This window comes from Diceros bicornis, chromosome 5 (assembly GCF_020826845.1).
Source record: "Diceros bicornis minor isolate mBicDic1 chromosome 5, mDicBic1.mat.cur, whole genome shotgun sequence".
NCBI classification, from domain to species: domain Eukaryota; kingdom Metazoa; phylum Chordata; class Mammalia; order Perissodactyla; family Rhinocerotidae; genus Diceros; species Diceros bicornis.
Window position 1 is genome coordinate 67,563,201 of NC_080744.1, and position 22,247 is coordinate 67,585,447.

Consider the following 22,247-nt stretch of genomic DNA (forward strand, 5'->3'; position numbering starts at 1 on the left):
CATAGTCCCCTTGCTCTCCCTGGGGACTGCAGCTTTCACCAGGGGCCACTGAGCTTCTAAGGAAACTCTTCTGTCCACTGAGCTAAAACAAGCCACCTCCCTCCAACTCTCTCTGGGGGAGGGTCTCCACAGGGACCACGGCCCTTCCTTTGCCTCCATCCAGTGCCCCTAGCCACACCAGGCATGCACTGCACACCTCCAAGGGGCGCCATTCACAGAGGACACTGTTCACAGCAGCCCTGTTGGGGACTTGATCCCCCTTGGTCTCCTTTGGATGCCCCAGACCCTGACAAGCCTCCTTCCTGAGAGCATGACACCAGGTGCAGTTCAGCCTGGTAAGGGGACCTTGCTAGCTCAGGGGACCTCCCAGGGGTTGCGGACAAGCCAGGCAGATCAAGGAGAGAGGACGGAGCCTCACTTTCTGCTTCAGAGCCAGCAGCTCATGCCGGGCCCTGCCAAGTCCTGCTCGCCCTCCTGCCTCTGCAGCACTTGCACTTGCTCCGACCGGGCCTCCAGTGCCGCCTGCAGGTGGCCAGCCAGCTCGGCCGATGCCACCTGCTCTTTGCCAGCCACACCCACAGGTCCTTCTCTGACCGCCTCCAGTCCCGCCGGGGGGGCCCTGTCTGAGCATCTCCCAGAAGAGAGGAGCAGTGCATGCCTCAGCCAGGCCCCGGGGCTGCTGGGCCCACCTTTCCCACACTCACCTGCGCCTTTCAGGGGGGCTCAGTGGGCAGGCACAGTCCAGTGGCCAGAAGTGACGGTGGGGACAGCAGGCGGAGCTGGGCATCTGGTGGGCTCTGCCTTAGGAGGTCCTGAGAGCAGGGCAGATGGTAGCCCCTGGAGCTGGCGCAGGCCTGCCCTCCCAGAGCACCAGCCGCTGAGGCCCCTACTCAGAGGTGGCAACTGAGCCCTGAAGCTGCGCGTGCACTTAAACTCTTCAACCCAACTCCTTGGCCCAGGATTTTCCCAGGTGATTCAGATTTCAAATCAACACCCCAGCCTCAGCTCTGCTAAACAGTTCTCAGTTTGAGCAGTTTCCAGGAGCTGGGTGCTGACTATGGCCTGGCCACTTGAACAACCAAGCTCACTTATTCTCTCGGGTTTGAGGAGGTGGGAGGGAAGCTCAGCAGGGGCAGTAGGTTGCCCCAGGTCATGCAGGGAGTCCACTGTGAACTGGGCCCACGCCCCCCCACCCCTGCTGCTCTCCTTCCCAGTGTGGGAGTCTGGAAATGGCAAGGGTCAGGGAAACATTTGGAGGACACCGTAGTTGAGCTCTGATGTGGGGGTCAGAATCCCTCACATCAAGTCATTGCTCTGGTACCTCTCTGGCTTCCATAACTGCAGCTTTCAGATGGGGGCCCCGACTGCCAAGCCCCACCAGCTTGGTAAGGGAACTCATGGGGTAGATAGGGGCTGCTCAGCTGGTGTTGCCCCCCACTCTACTCCTCCTTACCCCCACCCACTTCACCTCCAGGATTTAGGTGTCAGAATCCCGCCATTTCACCCTACCCACAGCCCTGGGCACCAGGCACCTGCCCCAGCAATGTGTGGGCTTAGGAAGAGGGCACCCCTGAGGAGAGGATGTACTGGGCTGAGCTCCCCCCACTTGACTTGCCCACTGCTCACATTCCCAGACCGGCTCCCTGCTCCTCGCTCAGGATGGCACCACCACCTACCAGGCCCTCCCCCCTCTAGACACCTTGACTGTCCTCTCCCCGGACTCTGGGCCCAGATTCCTGCAGCCCCCTCCTGAGCTGTCTCCCCACATTTCACCATCACACAGGGCCTCTCCAAAATGGACCATGAAGACTGGCCCCGCCCCAACCTGCCATGCCCTGGCGCAGCACACACAACTCCTGGCTGGCTGCTCTGTCTTCCCACTTAGAAGTGGGGCCTCTCCACGGTTGTCCCAGCCGTCACTGAGAACCCGAGCTCTGCTGGCTTGGTTTTGGAGGGGCCCATGGTCTGCTGGAGTGGGGAGTGGCACAGGGCAGACTGCCAAGCTTGTGCAGCCAGCACAGAGGAAAACACAGCCACCGAGTGCCGTGCAAGCACAGGAAAGGGGAGCCTGACTCTCCCGTGGGGTCCCCAGGAAGACTTCCCAGAGAGGTGACCCTGGGGCTTAGGCTGCAAGGTGAATTAACTGCCCCAGTGAAGGCACAGATGGATGTAGCAGAAAGGAGAGAGCAAGGGCAGCAGGACAAGGAGGGACCAGATGAGCTGGCGCCTGGAGGGGGCAGCGGGCTGAGCCAGGAGGGCAAAAGGGAGATTGAGAGGGGCAAGTGGCTGGTGGCAGGGCCCAGGGCAGGGGCATGTCCCTGGTGCCCTTGAATCATGCTGCAGTCCTCAGCCCACACAGAAAAGACTTGGTGGGCACAAGTGTTGAGGCCTGGGAAACAGCTTGGGCCTGAGGGGCAGAGGATTTCAGAGCAAGCCTCCTCCGGAGGTGGCCCACCCCGAGCTCCCCAGGCTCGAGTTGCCAAGGTGTCAGCCATCAGCACTGGAGGAATGAGGTGGGAGAAGGGGCCTGGGGGTGCTGGTAGTTACCCATACTTCACCTCAGAGTAGATCTTGGTGCCTATCTGATATTCTGTCTCTCTTTCTTCTAGGAATGAGTTCTTTTAGGAATAGAGACAAAAGAATGAAGGTCTAATGGTAAAATCTCAGGCGGGACAGCTGCTGGACTGCAGATTTTGGAGAGGAGTTGGGAGATGGCTCCTATGCCACTTCAGAAAAAGAGAGAACTGCTTCGTTACTGGGAGGCAAAGACGCCTGGGTTCTCGATGGTGGGAGGGCTGGTGGGAAGATGGGCCCCTCAGAGCCTGGCCCCCAGGGCAGGGCAGGGCAGGAGACAGGAGCCTCTCTGAGCTCCTCTGCCCTCAGCTGCCGACGTGGTCCTGGCTTCCAGGGGCCATGGAAACCGCGGGAAACACGAAGCGGTGGGAGGAGGAGACACCAGAGTCCTCCCACATCGTCTGACTGGGTGACACCCTGAGATGAACCCCTGCTAGAGTGGCCGCGGCCACAGACCAAGCATCGGGGCCGGGCAAGAATGGCAACTGGGAACCTCCGGCCCCTGAGGCGGGATCCCGAGGGCCGGGCTCTCGGTCACGCACCGCGCACTTGAAGAGGCTCCGGAATTGCTACGTTGGGGCGGGTGCATTTGGTTGGAAGGGGACCAGGAGCCGGCCTTGAGGCCGCGTTAGCGTAGCAAGCATCCTGTTTTTACTTAGCTTCGGTTGTTGACTTCGGTTGTGGCTAACGGAGATTTGAGGGGTACTAGGCACCCTCTCAAGCCACGCCTTCAGACCCCAGTTTAGAGGGAAGCCAGAGGCTAAGGACTCAAAAGACCGCCGCAACTCCGTGAGAGCCTCGGCGCGGGCCGCGCCCGCCGGGCGGGGAGACACCGCCTCGCGTCAGGGGCGTGCCCAGCCCTCATGGGGCGGGGCCGCAGGGGCGGCCCGTGCCCGCGGCGCTGGGGAAGCCCCGGCCACTCTCGCGGAGTCGCCCCGGGGGACGGGGCCTGTAGCGATGCCCCGCCCTCCTGCTCCGGCCCCTGCGTGGCGTGGGGGCAATTAGGGGCCGCTCCCGCCGGCTTCGCTGAGGGGACGCCAGCCCCGCCCGGCGGGGCGTGCACGCCCCGAACCGTGAGGTCTCGCGAAGGATTCGGCCTGTTTCCTCATCCGGAAAACGGGGGCCTCGTTATCCCGCCCTGACCGGCGCGGGACAGTCGGTGGGAGGGGTTTTGGTGATCCCACGCTCGCGACCTCGGCTGAAGGGGTCGTCGAGTGACTCGGCGCAGAAATGGCCGAAGGCCTGACGGCGGCAGGGCGCGGGGTTTATTAGCTGAGAACCATTGCTGGCCCGCTGACTGCGGTGCTCAAGGAAAGGGGCCCCCCCTGTAGCCCAGACCCCATCCTCCGAGGCCCCGCCGACGGGGCTCTCGGGCATCTTCCCAGACACTGCTCTGCATGCACCTGGAAGCTTGGGCGTGCCGCCATGGCTTTAAAACCCCCCCACACAAGGAGAATAAGGTCTCATTTGCTTCTTTCACGTAACCGGGTGATGACCGCCTTCCCGAGCCTCAGGCACAGAGCTCCATCCTCTTTAGCGCCCTCCTGGGCCCCGGCACCGGGCGAGCGTTCAAGGTCCACCCGGTTCTCACTGAGCCGACAGCGAAACAATGCCCTGCCCGCGCGCAGGAAGGGTTGGCGGGCACGGGCGGGGTCGGGGCGGCAGAGCGGGCCAGCCCCCGGCCAGGTCGGGGCTCCACCTTCCGGCTCCTAGCGCCCGCCGGCGGGGGACGGCGCCTCTGTCGCGTCTTTGGGGCCTACGTGCGTCGCGACACGGCGCGGGGCGGGCCGCGGCCTGGGACGTCCCCTCGGCTCTCCCGGAACCAGTCTCCACGACTGCCGCACCGACCGGGGCGGAGAAGGCGGGTCCTCCAGAGCCTTCGAGGCGGGGGCTAGAGCGGCCAGGCCACCGAGGCGGGTCGAGCCGGGGCTGGCGACGGCTGCGTCATGCGAAGGGCGGGGCCGCCACGGGCGGAGGCCGGAGCCGGAAGCGGAAGAGGCGCTCGGAGCTGGGAGTGGGGCCTAGCTGCAGCCGGAGCCTGGGAGACGGTGAGTGTGGGCCCGGGCCCGCGAGGGCGGCGGCGGCGGCGGCGGGGTCTGAGTCGTCGGGGCGGGCTCGCTGGGTGCGGTACCCCGGGCTCCTGGTTCGGTCTTGGCCTCCTCTCGTTCCTTCTCGTCGGCTCAGTTCAGGCCGCGGCCCCGACCTCTCACCCCTGACCCGCCACTTCTCCCCCGGAGGGCGGTCACCACAGACCCCGACCTCTCGATCCCGCGGTGTCGGAGTCCGAGTCTGAGGGGCCTCTGAGGTCCCTGCAGGGATCCAGTTTCGGCCCTGCACCTGCCCGAGGAAATGGGGTCGGGGTCCTACGCGGGATAGCCTGGAGGGGCCTTCAGACCCCACCCCCCCAACTCCCCTCGAGGCTTGTTCCGCAGACGACTCCTTCCTGCGCGTCCTGGCGTTTGATTCTGCTCCAGGCTGGCCTTCCTCCTGCCCCCCAGATCTCCCCTTGCTGCCATTGGCGGCGGTTACGGGCCACCGGGCTCTGGGACCTGAGGTGACAGGAAGGGACGCCAGCGAGGGCCGCGGGCTCCCTGCGTGTTTTGTTGTGATGGTGGAGCCGTTCCAGCCCGGGGGAGGGGCCTGGCCAAGCTGACGGTACAAATGCCCCGGCTGCTCTTCGGCCCGAGCGGCCCGGGAGTCTCTGTGCTTTAGTTCCGGGTGTGGGTGCCCTGGTGTGGAGCTGGGTTGGGGATTGCCTGAGCCAGGCCCCCGTCGAGGCGGAGTTGGCGGCCTTCCAGCTTCCCTTCTCCATGCCCTTGAAAAGGAGGAGCGTTTCACCCGGTGGTGGCAGCTTGCAAGGTGGCAGGTTTGAGGTTGCAGTGGTGGGGCAGCGTCAGCCAAAAATAACCATGGGGCGCTGGGGTGGTAGGGATCCGGGAGGGCAGCCGCTGACCTGGCTGGCTGCTCTTCTTGTCAGCCCAGTTCTCTGGCCAGGAACGGCAGATGAGAAGCCAGCTCGGCCTGTGCTCAGAGAAAAGCTGGCATCTTCCGCCTGGTTTCCTTCATATTACCTTTCTCTTCATTGTGCAGAGCAGAGCTCTCTGGAGCATAATTGTGGCCCTTAGCATTTTGAAATAACCCGTTTGCTGTGGTCTCAGAGAATCAGAGATAATTGATGAGAAATGGGCCCTAGGGGCCGGCCCCATGGCGCAAGCAGTTAAGTGCGCGCTCTCCGCTGCGGCGGCCCGGGGTTCGCCGGTTCGGATCCCGGGTGCGCACCCACACACCGCTTGTCAAGCCACGCTATGGCGGCGTCCTATATAAAGTGGAGGAAGATAGGCACGGATGTTAGCCCAGGGCCAGTCTTCCTCAGCGAAAAAAGAGGAGGATTGGCAGATGTTAGCACAGGGCTGATCTCCTCACAAAAAAAAAAAAAAAGAAAAAACAAATGGGCCCTAGAGCCCTGGCTGGGAAGATAATGAGGGGCATGTAGTATTTCCAGTGTTTCACTTGCCTAGAATGTGTTAAAGGAGAGGTTATTTTCTTTGATTGCCTTGTGTGTGGTACTTCATAGCTCTCATACTTGTCATCTCCTTTGCCAAGTTGGCTGGGAGGTGGTGGTGTCTCCATTTTCCAGGTATAGTAACCAAGGCCTAGAGTGACTTGTATAAGGTCAGGAGGCCAGTAAGTGGCAGCACTGGGATTTAGTTTAGGGTTTTCTACTTAGAGCCTGCACCTTCACCCCCCCAACCTTGGAAAGGACTTTGGAATCTTTTTAATGTTGTTAACGAAAAGCTGCCTTCAGTACTTCTTGTGGGCCCAGACCTGTGCTAGGCATTTGACCTGAAGGCATGTGCTAGGCATGTACTTAAAGGAGTAACATAATTTAATCTTCACAGAACCCTGTAAGAAATTACTATTCCCTTGTTGCAAGAGGAAGCTGAAGGTCAGAGTAGTCTAATAACTTGCCTAAAGGCACACAGCGAGAAGTGGCAGTGCCAGGATTCAGATTGACATCTATCTAACTCTGAAGACGTCTTCTCTCCACTAATATCACCATGTGTGGACATAAGATCTTCTAGGTCCCAGGAGGGAGTCTTAGGCCTAGGACTAGACCATGTCCTCCAGCTCTGTCTGTGCAGTCAGGATAGGCAGGGCGTCTGCCCTGGCTACTGGAGCATCTTCCATGTCACTTAGTGAGTGAGATGTGAGATAGCACCTTCATTCCATAGCTTGGGCACCTGACCAGGGTCATTGCAGAAAAACAGTGAAACATTAGTCAGCTGAGCATCAAAACAGAAGAGCAGTCTAAGCTCTTGAGGAGTTGCCAGTGATTTTACATAGTATTTGTCTCGAAGGATCACGAGGGCCTGGACTTCCAAGTAGACAGGGGAAGACACGTGCTAATGGGGAAATTGAGGGCAGTGACTTTCTCAGGATCAAGGAGAAGCTCCCAGGGGTTTGGTCAGATATGCCTTGCTGTCATGCTGTTCCAAGGGGAGACGTTGTGCTCTCCTCCTGACAAACCCTTCTCATGAGATGGGGCAGCCTCACTGGGTTTGTCCAAAATGTGCTTGGTCAAGCAAGCCCAGGACTGACTACCACTGGAGGTTGGCAGAGAGGCTGGCCACGATCTCTGGCCCAGCCTTCCCCTGGAGGCAATGTCAGGGTTTTGGCTGTGGGTGGAACAGGGAGCTGGCCTCACATAGCCATCTTTCTCAGCTGGTAGCCGATCCAACCTGGCAATTTCCTGTGGTGGGTGTAAGTCCCTGCTGAACAGGGATAGTGAGGTGGGGCCCTTTTGGCCTGCCTCCCGAGCACAGAAGCCTGCCAGACAGCCAACCCTTTGGCTACTCCTGAGATGGGTGCAGGAGAGGCTACTGGAACAGGGGAGCTAGAAGAAGGGACAGTAGAGGTACTGTCGGATAGAGGTGAGGTGCTGCCTGGCATGGCGCTGCAGTGGTCTGAGAGCGCTAAATGGGCATTGGGCAAGACACTTGGATGCTCTGAGGACCCTGGCATCTTTACTGGTGCTGAGACTGACTGTGGACTAGCAAGGGCTGGACAGACCCCCATGTTTGCTTGGCCATACCCTCAGGTGAGCTAGGGAATGTCTGTGAGACCCTGTGCACCTCTTTCTCCAAGGGCTGGTCTTCTCGTTTCTGCCTGTGGCCCCTCACACTGACTTGTGGTCTTTGCTCCCTTAAGTGGGGTCCAGTTCAAGGCCTTAGCCAGGCAACTTGGCTTCTCAGACTTGAGGGCTTTCCCTGCTTAGTCCTGTGTGTTGGCTCCCTGCCAACAGCCCTTTGACTCTGGCCTCTGGCTTGACACAGCAGTCACTTCATAGGCCCCTACAGACAGGCAGGAGGGAATTGAGCGCAGGAGGCTCCCCTTTCTCCTTGGCCTTGGTCTCCTGTGATGGTGCTCACCAGCCCCTCCCTGCCTTCCACCTCAGCACCTGTCCTGACTCGCCCAGTTCCCTGAGTGCTCAGGCCACCAGGCCAGTGATGCTGTGCTGGAGAGGCAGCTGTTTGTTTGTTCACTGGCAGAGAACGGTGTTACCCATTGTCTTCTGTTTGACCAGTGTGACCTCAGAATTCTTCTTCACTTCATAAACCCCTGGGAGGGGCTGCCCCCAAACAGAACACTGGGCCTCTTCTTCAGGAATGCCTAGGCTGCCTGAGCAGCCCTGTGGCTGGCTGCTTGTTTAGCAGGGCTTTCTATTTCTCGTGGCCTAGATGCATCACTGTAAGCGATACCGCTCCCCTGAGCCAGACCCGTACCTGAGCTACCGATGGAAGAGGAGGAGGTCTTACAGTCGGGAGCACGAAGGGAGACTGCGATACCCGTCTCGAAGGGAGCCTCCGCCCCGGAGGTCTCGGTCCAGAAGGTGAGAGGGAACTAGGTCAGAAGGAAGAGCTCCTTCCCTCTGCTGGGCTAGGGAGACAGCCTGGGGTCTTGTGCAGCCCCGGGCTCCTTCAGGTGACTGTTGCTTCTGTGGCTGCACCTCCATCACTGCCCTGTCCTCTTTGGGCTCCTTCCTGATCTCACCTGCAATCCCTGGCCTCAGCGTTCACTGCCGTCCTTGCCGCCCCTTCTTTCTCTATCGTTGAATCTTCTCCTAACACATTCCCGTTTTCTAGGCCAGCATCTCCCCTGCTAACCTCTGAGCCTGCCTTAGTGGGCATTTGGAACATAACCTCAGCCCTTTCTAGAGGTTGGTCCCTGGTCCTATCTCAGCCCCCAGACCAAAATTACAGTCTCAGCAGACCACAGGGAGCCCTGGGGCGTTGGAACCCTCAGAGGCCCTCCACTGTGCTCACCTTCCCTTCACCTTCACCATGCTCTGCCTCCTGTGGCGCTGGAGGGATGTTGTCAGTAGCTGTGGTTCTGGAGGTTAGACTTCCCACACATACTCCTCGCTCCCTCTCTTCCCCTAGTCTGGATGCCTCTGCTCCAACAGGCTACCCTTGTGAGCCCTTTGGACAAGGGGCCCCACCACATGCCTCTTGGCTGGTAGCAGAAGCCTGTCTGGTGGGAGGAAGGGCCCGGTTTGACCAGTGTCCCCGTCCCCCTCTTGGCAGCCATGATCGCCTGCCCTACCAGCGGAGATACCGGGAGCGCCGTGACAGTGACACATACCGGTGTGAAGAGCGGAGCCCATCCTTTGGAGAGGACTGCTATGGATCTTCGCGTTCCCATCATCGTCGGCGGTCACGGGAGAGGGAGCCATACCGGACCCGCAAGCATGCCCATCACTGCCACAAACGCCGCACCAGGTCTTGTAGCAGCGCCTCCTCGGTGAGTAGTGGCCGGAGTGTGCTGGCTGGGGCTTAAAGGCCTCATCTCTTTCTCGCCTTCTCTCAGGCTGGCTGGTCTGGGGTGAGTACTGCCAGCCCTGCGCACGCGCATTTGGTGTGCGTGCATGTGTGTGTGTATGTGTTGTCTGGTCCAGATGCAGGGCTGATCAAGGGGCCCAGCTCCTCTATCTTCTGGCCCATTGGCAGTGGCAGCTATAGGGGCTCTGGCTCCGGCGCTGGTTGGCCCCTGGCCTGTCTGTGTCTCCACACTGCTCCAGGCACAGGCCACGCGGTGCAAGTGGCTGTGGACGCTTCCTAGGGATCCTAATAGGGTTGCTGGTATATGGTCTGGAGCTATATGGCCTGGTCCTTCCCACCCAGAGATTGCCCCCACACGTAGCTGAGTGCTCTGACTGGTGTGAACTGCACCCACCTACCTCTGTAGTCTCATGTCCATACCCTTCCCCAAAGGCCTGGAGGCTGGAGTGCCCACAGGTGGGGGACGGTCTGCCTGTCAGTCAGCTCAGACTGGGAGCTTCCCTTCTGACCTCCAGCCAGGCCCTTTTCAGCCTAGCCTCTTCACATGAGGGGCAATCAAGGCGAGGGGGACGAGCTGCCCATGTGATGGGGCATGTAAAGAAATGACAGAAAGGCCCACAGCCCCAGGCTTTGTCCAGTTGCAGGCCACATGCCAAGAGCAGGGCCTGGCAGTGTTCCTAGCATGGAAGGTTGTCCAGATCTCTGCTGAGACCAGGAGCCCTCACTGCAATCAGAACCCTGAGAAGGAAAGCCAATTCTGTATCTCCGAGGTTATGTGCCGTCTTCTCTTCTCCTCCCCATCGCTCTTCCCTCCCGCCGGCCATGAGGAGTAGTGGCGGAACTGGTGGAGGGGGCCAGGCATCGTCTCTGCCTAGCTTTCCTGTGACTTCTTTGAGTGGCCATGGGTTGAGAGTTAACTGCAAGTGCCTAGCATGGCCTGGTGGCCTCTCTGTACACTGCCACACATTGCCACAGGATGGCAGTGCAGGTCTGTGGCTCCGCTTCTCTTTTTGGTGCCCTCTGTTGTCATGAGGCTCGGGATGGGCCTGGTCTGTGAGTAGCATAGGTGTCAAGGCCAGGACAGGAGCTGGCTGTGGGGGTCATCATGGTAGGAGGCCTGGAGGTCGACTGGCCCAGAGGATCCTAGGCTCCTTCCCTGCTCAAGGCTGGTGGCACAAGGGCTGCTGATGGAAGGCTATTTCTGGTGGTGATATCAAGTCTGGCCACGGATGCCGTCTCGGGGGCAGGTGGCAGCTTGGCTCTGAGTGGCAGCTGTCGGGCATGTGCAGGGTTGCACGTGCAAACAGGGCAGGCAAGGACAGGCCGGGCATTCTGCAGCTGAAGCCAGAGTGGCCTCTGACCATTCTGGATGATCGGACCCAGGCTGGGCCAGCCACCGTCTTGCGCCGTTCTCACTCCGTCTTTACTCTGGCTGAAGCCGCCATGGGAGGGTCCGGGAGGGGAGACTCGGTGGAGGAGGGAGTCAGGGCTGTGGCTCTCCGCACGGCCTCGGCCCCTCAGCAGCAGAGGCTGGTCATCTTTCTGAGCGTTTGCGGCACCCTTCTCTTAGATAATGTCCGAGTTTTCTTTACATACCTGTAGCTGTTTTTACTTTTCTGTTTTTGAAGTCAGTTTGTGTCTTGACGTGTCCCTTGCAATATCCCTATCGTTATATATGCTGTGTGCCTTATGAAATGCTGGGATCTGGAAAATCCAACCAACCAACCCACCGGCTCCTCACCGTCTCCACCTCTGCCTTTGACTGACACCTCAATCTGTCAATCGGAACCGCCTACCATGCGATTGGTCGGATGGCGTTTCGGGGGGCGGTGCATGCAGAGAAGCCAACAGAGCAGTAAGCGCAGCAGCCGGAGTGTGGAAGATGACAAGGAGGGCCACCTGGTGTGCCGGATCGGCGATTGGCTCCAAGAGCGATGTACAGCCACCTTTCGTAAAACTTTACCTCTCTACTTTCTACCCCCCTTGTTAGACGAGACCTCTCCTGCCTGGAGGGGCCTCTAGTGCGCGTGGCGCCTTAGCGGGGCCACCAGTAATTGCCTGAATGACACAGACACTAGCAACTTCTGTTTTTAAGAGTGTAGCAGTGAGAGAGCAACCTTTTTTGTTTTTGAGAATTTGAATGCTGTGAACTTGCAGGAGCTGCCGACCCTCTGCCCTCCAGACCCTCACGCCCTGCTTCTTTTCTCTCCTAGATGAGATCGTGGGGAACCTGGGCGAAGGCACCTTTGGCAAGGTGGTGGAGTGCCTGGACCATGCCAGGTGAGCCATCTTCCTGGGAAGAGCTAGCCTGAGGTTCTTGAAGGTGGTGGCTGTCAGAGCTTAACCTTTTTCTTTTTGATACATAGCACCAAAGCAGGGTTCTGATCTGCACATGTAGGGGTTTTCTTGATCCCCTGAAATGGGAGAGACTTCCTGGGCTTCCACAGGGATGTGGCATCCCTGCCCAAAAACTGCTTGTCAGTGAATGGTGCTGCCCCCAGTTCCCCACTTCCCCACGGCTGTGGTGGTGGATATCAGAACAGGGCCAAGGCCCTGGCTCCTCCGTGGTCTGGCTCTGCTTCCTTTGATCTCCTTTAGGGTCTGGACCTGGCAGGGGGTTGAGAGTACTGCTGAGCGCAGCCCAAGCATGAGCCCCCACCCTCTGGAGGTCTGCCTGAGAGGCTGTGCAGTTGAGAGAAACAAGACCCTGGGCTGGGGCTGGCCCCATGGTGTAGCGGTTAAGTGCACGCGCTCCGCTGCTGGGGCCCGGGTTTGGAACCCCAGGCGCGCACTGAGGCAACGCTTGTCAGGCCATGCTGTGGCGGCATCCCATATAAAGTGGAGGAAGATAGGCACAGATGCTAGCCCAGGGCCAGTCTTCCTCAGCGAAAAAAAGAGGAGGATTGGCATGGATGTTAGCTCAGGGCTGATCTTCCTCCAAAAAAAAAAAAAGACCCTGGGCTTTCTCGCCAAGCAGGCTGCTGCCTTCTGCAGTGTGGCTGGGGTTTAGTGTGGGCCCCCCTGAGTGTGTTCAAGTAGAGCAGGGTACACATGTGTGTGTTGGGGTGCTGCTGGGGCACTTGGCTCCCTTCCAGGCTGAACAGTGAAACGCTTTTGTCCCCTTACCATTCCTCAAGACTGGAACCCTTGCCTCCTCCACCTTAGGCTGGGAGGCTACCTCCTGGGAGCCTACTGCCTCCCTGCCTTAATGGCCCTCTCATTGGTTTGGCACTTCAGCTACAAAGTGCTTGTGTCCTCGCTGTCTCATTTGAGCCACGTGCTACCCATACGTGACCCTTTCACTATTATAGAGATGGAAGAAACATGCTCAGGGTTTGCCCATATCCCCCAGCTGTTGAATGCTGGAGCTGGGGACTGCGGTACTACAGTGGCCCACCTTCAGAGGGTTGCTTGGGAAGGACAGATAAACCCAGCAGTGCAGCCAGCCCTGTGGCCCCAAGATAAGGTAGTGATGGTGACTGAGAGGAAGCCTCGCTGGGCTCCAGTTCACATTAAACACCCCTTGGACCCAATGGGACCCAAGAGGTTAGGGCTGGGACCACTTGGCATAGGGACATGTGGATTTTACCGTGACCAGAGAGAGAGAGGTGGCAGATCTGAGAGCTGTGACACATGGGGGCAGCTAAGCTCTCTGGGCTGTGCCACTGGAGGGCAAGTGAGCCTCTGAAGTCACTAAGGGGCAGATACAGGGCTTGGGACCTTTAGGGGGTCCAAAGGGAGTTGATCAGTGGGGTTATTGTGAGGAGGCAGAATTTAGCTCAGCAAAAGGGAGGGCCTTATCCTCAGAGCCATCCAACCCTGGTGGTGGAAGTGAGGAGCTCCCTGTGTTGGGGGTCCGAGTGCCATTGGAGGATGCTGTTCTAGGAGGAGGCTGGAGTGGGTCGCCTTTCCTCTGAGGTCCTTTCCTGCCCTGAAAATCTGGGAAAATGGGATAGGGAAAGAAAAGCAGGGTATTCCCTAGAAGATGCCTCTGCTCTGGGGCCTGTGAGCCTTGTCTTAGGCACCCAGGCCAGTCTCAGAGGCCACACCCTTGCCAGCCAGGGCTGTCTCACTCCACTTCCCCACCAGGCATCTGAACTCTGGCTGCCCCTTCCTGACAGCCATTGGGCCTGGCAGTCAAACCTCAGCAGGTTTCCTTCTCAGCTGGCATCCTGCAAGTCGCCTAGGGGGTGGGAAGTGCAGAGCAGGAATTGTTAAAATTCTCACTGGACACTGAACAAGGGTTCCTGGCACTCACTGGTCTCTCATAAATGCCGTGGCTGGTAGGCAGATGGGGCCACAGGGGGTGTGGTTAAGGGAGCAGCCCTGGGCCTTCCAGTGCGAGGACCCTACTGCTGGCACCCTTACCTTCTTGCCAGGCCTTCACTCCATCTTGGAACCCCTACCCCAGGGGGAACCCTTTGCTTAGACTGCAGATGTGCTCAGGAAGGTCAAGAGGATTCTGGGTGGGATGGCCTTGCTAGGGTCTAGGCTGACTGGCCTACAGGTTGGATTACTGAGTGAGCTCTGGGGCTGGTGCTGATCAGCAGGATGGGCCTCTACTCCTCTGCCCACTCTCCCCTGGGAGCTGGCAGTGTCTGAGATCATAAAAGCCTAAGGATGGCATGGATGCCAAGAGTGTTAACTCACAGATGCCAAGGGAGCTTGCTGTTAGGAGGGTGGAGGTCGGTGTTGCATGGGGCAGGTTAGGCATCAAGTATCTGCTCTCTTCAGGGCAGGCCCTGTTCCTGGAGTCCTGAGTGGTGGTTGCAGGGAGTTGCTGGGTTGAGGAAGGTGGGGGAAGGGCTGGGCAGCTTCTCATGAGAACCTTTGCTTCCTTCCCCGGTCCCAGAGGGAAGTCTCAGGTTGCTCTGAAGATCATCCGCAACGTGGGCAAGTACCGGGAGGCCGCCCGGCTAGAAATCAATGTTCTCAAAAAAATCAAGGAGAAGGACAAAGAGAACAAGTTGTGAGTGTTGACAAGGAATGGGAGGGAAGCTTTCAATGGGGACAGTGTCCACTCCAGCCCCAACTGCCTGGAGCCCCTGGGGTGTCGTCTCACCTGGCTGGCACCATGCCTTCTCTCTACACCCAGAGCCATGGGTTTGGCAAGTCAGTCTTGGTGGAAGGAGCCTTTGGATTTCAGTCTAGGCCCCACTTCAACTGGCTCTGTGTTCTGAGGGAGGCCTCCCAGCACTGCATTTGTGAATTGGTGGCCTCACTGGGTTGTGGGGAGCATTAGACAAGATATAAACCTGAAGCTGTTTGAGGCTCTCGTGTAGTCAGAGACATCCAAAGGAGAGCTGCCTTTGGCACACAGACACTGAGCATTTCCTCTCCTGTAAGCACGGTGCTGAGCCCCGTAGACCCTCAGGAAGCTCAGTTGAGGGAGTTGAAAAAAGCAGTGCTAGTCCTGTGGAGTGTACTGGCATTATTCCTTCTCTTTCCCTGAGATGCCAGGACCATGCCATATCGTAAACAGGTGAGGCAGGAGACCTCAGAGCAGAATGACCCCCGCTCCTCCCAGCAGGAAGTTCAGTCCTTGCTCCGAGCTGCTCTGTGACAACTGGTGGGGAGATGTGCTCTTGCTCTAACTGGTTCTCTTCACGTGTATCTGCATCCTGGTGTGCGACCCAGTGGCCTGGGAGGGAGTGGGGACTGGCTTCATCTGAGGGAGGGGGTGGGGCAGCCAGCCCCCACAGCACAGAGCCTGAGTCCCACCCATCCTTCTCCCCCAGCCTGTGCGTCTTGATGTCTGACTGGTTCAACTTCCATGGTCACATGTGCATCGCCTTTGAGCTCCTGGGCAAGAACACCTTTGAGTTCCTGAAGGAGAATAACTTCCAGCCTTACCCCCTACCACATGTCCGGCACATGGCATACCAGCTCTGCCATGCCCTTAGATGTAAGTGTCCACTCTTAGATGGAGCAGTGGGCGGCCACGTACCCGCAGCAAAGTCACCTGGTAGTCTCGCTCTCCCCAGTTCCCTCCAGCACATTGCTTACCATTCTGCTGGGCCTGAGACACACAAGGGCCCCTTTGGCTGAAAGGCCTTCAGGTAGGAATCTGTGATGGAGAGGTTGCAGTTCCCTCCAGAGGCCTCCTGAGCTACCCTCTGCCCCCAGGCACTCAGGAAGAAAAAAGGAAAGAGCTGCTCTAGACTTAGCCCCGCTGCCAACCCCACTCCCACCTTCCTGCATAGGAGGAAAAGGTCGAAGGTCCTGCCCACACGGACACCCTCTGTCTAATCATCACTTCTCATCTGTCTGCCAGCCTTTAAGAGCATATTTGGTGGTGCCTGTGCTCAGCACTGCAGGATTTGCAGTGGTTGGAGCAGGACAGAAAGGCTTCTTGGAGAGGAGGTAGATAGACCTAGAGCTGGACTGTGCAGGGTGTGCATACATGGTCAGGGAAGAGCGTTCAAGCAAGGTGGGCAGCTGAGTGACAGCCCAGAGCCTGGCATGTGCTGAAACTCACTGGTGAAGAGAGGGCCCATGTTAGGGAGAAGTGGGCCACACTGTGGTGAGGGTCTTGAGTGCCAGATGGGAGCCTGAAGCCCGAAGTGGTAAATGGCAGGGCACCACCGTCAGTGGGACAGGGGCTGGAGGGAAAAGGCAGACTTCCCTGCTCAGGGCTAAGGATGAGGCAAGGCAGGGCCAGCTTCACGGGTTGTGCTTCATGGGTGGCCCTGTGCTTGGTTTAATGCTCTGTTGCCACCATCTTGACATTCTTAATCGTTTTTGAATAAGGAGCCCCACAAATTATGTAGTTGGTGCTGGGGAGAGAGAACCATCTCAAGGTTGATGCTGCAGCTTTGCTGGGAGACAGGCTCAGGAGGCCTGGCCCCTGCAGGGGAGGGAAAAATGGAATGGAAAAAGTCCCCTTCACCCCTTCTTCTAAAGTATCAGAACCCTTCACGGCCCCAAGCACAGGCAGAGTTCAGTCTGCTTCCTTGGCCCCCTGCTGTTAGGGGTGTGAGGGGCTCTGGCAGGCTGACTTTGGCAGCAGGGATCTGGCCTAGAGCTGGCAGGAGGGCCAGAGGGGAAGCCCAGGTTCTCAGTGTCTGCCTTGCTCCTCTTCCCCACTTCCCCAGTTCTACACGAGAACCAACTGACCCACACAGACTTGAAGCCAGAGAACATCCTCTTTGTGAATTCCGAATTTGAAACTCTCTACAATGAGCACAAGGTATTGGTGGGGGAGAGGACAAGGCCCTGCTCCAGGGGTGGGTTACCCACTGGGACAGACTCCTGACCTGGCTCACTTGCCTTGCTTTTCAGAGCTGTGAGGAGAAGTCGGTGAAGAACACCAGCATCCGAGTGGCTGACTTTGGCAGTGCCACTTTTGACCATGAGCATCACACAACCATTGTGGCCACCCGTCACTATCGCCCGCCTGAGGTGATCCTTGGTGAGTGACTGTATAGGCCCTAGCCCCGATAAAGTGTGCAGTTGTTGGGAGGGTATGAACAGAGGCCTTGACGTGCCTGTCTGTCACCCAGGGTCAGTGTCATGAGTCACTGTGGTGGCTGACTTGGCCTTACCGAGAAAGGGACTTCTACTGGGACTTGGGCAAGAGTCCTGCCAGCCGGTATGGCAGCTGTTCTGTGACCTCTAGGCTGGGAACACAGGGCTGGATCTCATAGCCTCTCCCCATCTTGGCTTTCAGAGCTGGGCTGGGCGCAGCCCTGCGACGTCTGGAGCATTGGCTGTATTCTCTTCGAGTACTACCGGGGCTTCACACTTTTCCAGGTAGGCCTCCCCAACATGGCTCCACTACCCTGAGCACTGCTACTCTGACAGGCTCAGGGGCCTGGTATGGGAAGCCCTTCCACCCTTACCAGTCAGCATGTTGTGAGATTCAGACTCCTGAGGGTTGTAGATGCTCAGGGGAAGGAATGTCAGGGTAGCTGGAGCACTCAGGGAATCGCGCTGGGCCATCAAGGATGGAAGATTGGGGCGAGAGGAGTGAGCATTATAGGCAAGGGGCACAGCATGAGTGAGGGCATGGAGATGGGCTGGGGCGGGGCACGTTCTGGGGAGAGTGAGTAACGTAAACAGAGAGAGGTGTGCAGTCATGGATGAGTCCACCTGAGGTGCCAGGGAGTGTGAGCCCGACCCTGACCCTAACATAATAGGCTGGCCTTGTTCCTTGCCCCAGGCTGGTGGACGGCCACCAGGTCGGAGAGGCTGAGCGCGCTATTCCATTGGTGGGTTTGCATCTCCCGAGGGTAGGGAGGGCACTTGCCCATCTTTTTTGCCCCTTACCCTCCCTGAGGAGGCCGAGACTGGTACTGACCCCTGCTTGCTCTATCCCTGACCTTCCATAGACGCACGAAAACCGAGAGCATTTGGTGATGATGGAGAAAATCCTAGGGCCCATCCCATCACACATGATCCACCGTACCAGGTAAGGAGCCCTGGTAGCTCCCTCAGGGGGACCGAGGGGTCTTTCCCATCTTGGCTGTGGGTCAAGAAGCTACTCGATAGTCTTTGCAGGACATCCCAGGGATCCTGCCGGCTCATAGCAGCCTTCCATGTACACCTCTCTGAGGGACTGGCAAACCTGTTGCCCAGAATTTACTGCCCTGCTAGGTCAGGCCAGGACCCCCCGCCTGGCTTTGCTGCCATTCCCTAGGCTGCCACTGTCTTCCCCACCCCCACCCAAGATTTGTTCCCCTCCCTTCATTTTCAGGAAGCAGAAATATTTCTACAAAGGGGGCCTGGTTTGGGATGAGAACAGCTCTGACGGCCGGTATGTGAAAGAGAACTGCAAACCTCTGAAGGTCAGTTTCTGGCTTCCCCCAGCTCACCTCATGCCAAGGAGACCCCAGGCACTGGGCAGACATACAGCAGAAAGAAAGGCCAGGCAGCTAAAGGCTGCCTCCTTGCTCCAGCTCTATGGGAGGCTGCACCCAAGGCTGCTGGGTGCTGGCAATGGGGCTTCTTAGAGACTGCCCCAAAGGGGCCCTTAGCCCTACCCCCTTCCCCGCAGGGTGGCTATGAATATAATTGGGGAACACCAGAAGAGCCAGATGTCAGACACCCTGCTGCTTCCTGCCCCCACTCCTCTCTCTGTTTTGGGAAGAACTAGGCAGGACTGAAGAGGGGGAGGGAAGACCTAGACATGGCCAGGAAGCCTCTGTCAACTGCATTTGGTGCTCGGACGAGTGAATTTTGCAGAGGTGATTTCTACCCACCTGTCAGGACTTTGCATGTGGGGGCAGAGGTACCAAGTCAGCAAGACACCCAATAGCCTGACAAGTTCAGAGCAAAACGCTATACACAGGCGTGAAAGGAAAGGAGCTGCTCATTGTCCAGGAGGGCAGAAGTAGTCCTTCAGGGAGGCATCACTGCCTCCTCGACCCAGTGCAGCAAGGCTTCCTAGAGGAATGGGGACCTGCTGTGGCTTTCCAGGACCCTGCCATCACACTGAGGCACCTTCTGTCCCTGAGCAGAGTTACATGCTCCAAGACTCTCTGGAGCACGTGCAGCTGTTTGACCTGATGAGGAGGATGTTAGAATTTGACCCTGCCCAGCGCATCACACTGGCGGAGGCCCTGCTGCATCCCTTCTTTGCTGGCCTGACCCCTGAGGAGCGGTCCTTCCACACCAGCCGAAACCCAAGCAGATGACAGGTGCAGGCCACTGCACCAGGAGAGGGAGAACGGGACTGGGCTGCCCAGCCCCATTTTCTCTAACCTCTACCGCCAGGCCCCAGGGCCAGAGCCACCCAATGAACAGTGCAATGTGAAGGAAGGCGGGAGCCTGCAGGGGAGGAGACGTGATGCCCATCAGCCAGAAAGCACAGATTTGACCCAAGCTATTTATATGTTGTAAAGTTATAATAAAGTGTTTCTTACTGTTTGTAACCCCTGGTACCAGTGTGTCCATCTCCAGGCTCCTTGCCTTCTCCCTTCCCTACCTTATGAATAAAGTCTTTCTTAGCAGTTCAGTTTGTGGAGAGCTAAGTGTGAAGTGGGCCAGGCACAGAAGGGTTAGCGAAGCTGGGGTGTCCTGGGCCCAGAAGTGAGGCAGCAGGCCTGCTGGACAGTCCTAGAAGGCACCTTGACATGCACCTGCTTCCCGGCTGGCCTCTGTACCTCTCCACTCCAAGGAATCTGAGGGAGGGAAATGGCCCACTGCAGTTAGCCAGGCAGCATCTGGTTTTACCTATCCTTCCAGTCCTGTCACTGGCTGGGACTTCAGGCTGTACATGCCCAACAACTACGGTTTACTGAAGGCTGTCAAGCGTGAGACAATCAAGGCAGGCTCCTAGGGCTGGGGTGGCAGTACCTCGCTGCAGCATGCAGAGCAATTCACAGAGCACAGGACTCCATCATTCAGCTTTATTTTAGTGCTGGTTTTTGGTTCCCCAAGAGCTGCATTAGTGATAGGCTTGACCACCTGATTGGGGCCCCTTAGGGACTGGGCACTGCGAGCAGGATGCCTCTGAAAAGAGCTGAAGATAGAGGAATCATGCTTATCTTGAATACCACTGGGGAAGGCCCAGGCTGAGAGCAAGGAGAGGCTCCAGTGCAAGGAGAGAAGAGGAAGAGGCTTGGGCACAAACTCCCAGTGGCCTCTCAACAAGGCCTTTACCCCCAGGGCCACTGTGGCTTACTGAGGCAAGCAGAGTCTTCTGGGCCAGGGTTCTAGCTTGTTTTCCATTGTACCCAATCAGGGCCTAACTGCATTAACAGGCAGCCAGAACCTGTTGAATGGTTGCTTACTAAAATGGCTGTAATCCAGCACTGTTCCTCAGATTACGGCCCTTCCGCTAAACAGAGGGCCCCATCTTGGAAGCTGCTTGGCCCTGAGAGTGAGCAGAGGCTCAGGGAGGATACACAGCACAGGCTCAGTCTCTGGCCTCCTCCCACTGCTGGAGACAATTGAACATTTGAGGAAGGATGGGAGGAAAGAAGGGACCAGCCCTCTCTGCCCTGCCTCATCTGCTCCTGGCTATGCTCCTATAAGAAAAGTGATAAGCAACCTGAAACCCATGGTACTAGGGCCTACCCTGTGTCCACAATCCTTGGTGAGCCCTCCCACTCACCCCCTTAAATCCGAGTGGGTGGGCACAGAGCAGAAGAAAGCCTGAAGTCCTGAAAAAGGCTTCAAAGTATAAGCCTTTTGCAAGGGCCCCTGCCAGGGACTCCAGGGCATGGCTCCTGTTCCACCAGCCTCTAGGGCCTAAACCTGTGAAGTCTGGGGGCTTAGTGCCTTAGGATCTGAGCAGCAGTGTGTTCCTATGGCTGAGCTCCACTAGCCAGCTCATCTAGAACTAGCCTCATTTTGGCATCTTTGAGACAGGGTGCTGGCCCCAAGCCTACTCATCTAGAATGGACAACCATAAAGGGTTCAAAGCCCAGACACTGTAAGAGCTGGGGTAGAGCCCACACAGGGAAGGGACATGCACTCTGCTCTGGGATGACAGCTGCAGAGGACCATTTCAAGCGAAGGGCAGAGGGGGCAGAAGAGAGTAGGGGTATGTACGTGCAGGCAAGGTGGGGGGGGGGGGGAGTGGTGGCCTAGGACAGAAGCACCAGGGAGCCTCTTCTGGCTCAGCACCAGGCTCCCCCAGGGGCCTCCCCAATACTGAACATTAAAGCTGCACCCTGAGGGGTCTGGCCCCAGACTAGGTGAAGGCTCAGCCCCCAGCTAGAGGGGGTAAGGGGTTTGGGGGCACTGCTGGCAAGATGGGCACTGTGGTTCTACAGTAACATAACCTTACACTTGTGCTGAAGACAACAGAAAAACAGTATAAAATCCCAATACAGTAAAACCATCCTGATGCCACCCCCCCTTCCCTGCCTCTCAGAGTGATGGAGTGGACAGGAGGAAGGACCCTTGAAAAAAATCCCAGCATAATACTTGGATTAGCTCAGGAGAAAAGGTCAAAAGCCCTCAAATCAACTTGTGGGCCTCAGGGAAGGCCTCCTCACAGTCCTCAAAATGAATGGGGAGTGCAAGTCTGCCCTCTAGTGGACAGCTGCGGCACAGCCGGTTCTACATGATCAGAGGAAGGGCTGCCAGCTAGGGGAGTAGGGGAGACAAAGCCACAAGCTCTAAAAAGAGCAAGTATAGGGCCCCAGTCAGGACCCGCCCCACCCCGCAAGGCCCTTGCCCAGGCCCAGTGGCTGTAAACCTAAAACACAGTCTGAGAGCTGCCTATGTCTGTAAACAAAGCCCCCACCTGGCCATGCAGGGGGCCGAGTGTAGAGATGCCTGGAGCCACTGTGCACTCAGCCTGGCACCTACCTGCACACCCAGTGAGAAAGCCTTCCCTGGCTAAGGGCAGGTGACAGGTCAGTTTTAAATATGATCTGTTCTCTCACAGAAGAAACAAACCCAAACGAAAAAATTTAACATCAAGGTCCATGAAGCTTCACATCCTTAAGGCGTTCGTTGTCAAGTTCAGTGTCAGAAGCAGCAGGGGACTGCAGGGTCCAGCCTGCCTTGAGCCCCTCTAGGCAGAGTGCAGTGGGATGACAAACTTGCAGCCAAAGGGTGAGTGGTAGTTGATGCCCACCTCCTGGAACACCTGCTGGGGAATGCCAATGTCACACAAATAGACGCGGCCTGCATGCTCTCCCAGCGGCAGAGGCAAGCCCAGAGCCAGTGACCACTTGGCATCGATGCCCTGTTCAACTTCATGCACAGGAGGGTCTATGCTGAGCACTGGTGCCCGGTTCTGGTTGGCCCAGGCCACGGCTGCCTTGTACCAGGGCTGATCCCGCAGGAAGGCGTTCTCGGGGCAATCCAGGCAGTTGATCACCAGGTCCACAGGGCTAGTGGGCAGATCTGCAGGTGGAAAGAATGCCATCTGAAAAT

General features: G+C 57.9%; 2 protein-coding genes across 3 annotated transcripts in view; one reads left to right on the forward strand and one right to left on the reverse strand.

The window, feature by feature from the left end:
- Positions 1–4,520: 4,520 nt before the first annotated feature.
- Positions 4,521–19,368, forward strand: CLK3 (CDC like kinase 3). Its single transcript, XM_058542070.1, has 13 exons — positions 4,521–4,622; positions 8,313–8,464; positions 9,159–9,375; positions 11,253–11,349; positions 11,627–11,693; positions 14,266–14,382; positions 15,152–15,318; positions 16,508–16,602; positions 16,695–16,824; positions 17,083–17,165; positions 17,744–17,823; positions 18,109–18,199; positions 18,872–19,368. The coding sequence occupies exons 1-13, from the start codon at positions 4,521–4,523 to the stop codon at positions 19,046–19,048; spliced, it is 1,575 nt and encodes a 524-aa protein (XP_058398053.1). The 3' UTR covers positions 19,049–19,368.
- Positions 19,369–21,794: 2,426 nt separating this feature from the next.
- EDC3 (enhancer of mRNA decapping 3) overlaps positions 21,795–22,247 on the reverse strand; it is a 57,328-nt gene continuing 56,875 nt past the window's right edge. For both annotated transcript variants that reach the window (XM_058542072.1, XM_058542071.1), the window contains exon 7: positions 21,795–22,217. In XM_058542072.1, coding sequence (XP_058398055.1) covers positions 21,883–22,217 — 335 coding nt within the window. In that variant the 3' untranslated portion in view covers positions 21,795–21,882. The remainder of the gene's footprint in view (positions 22,218–22,247) is intronic.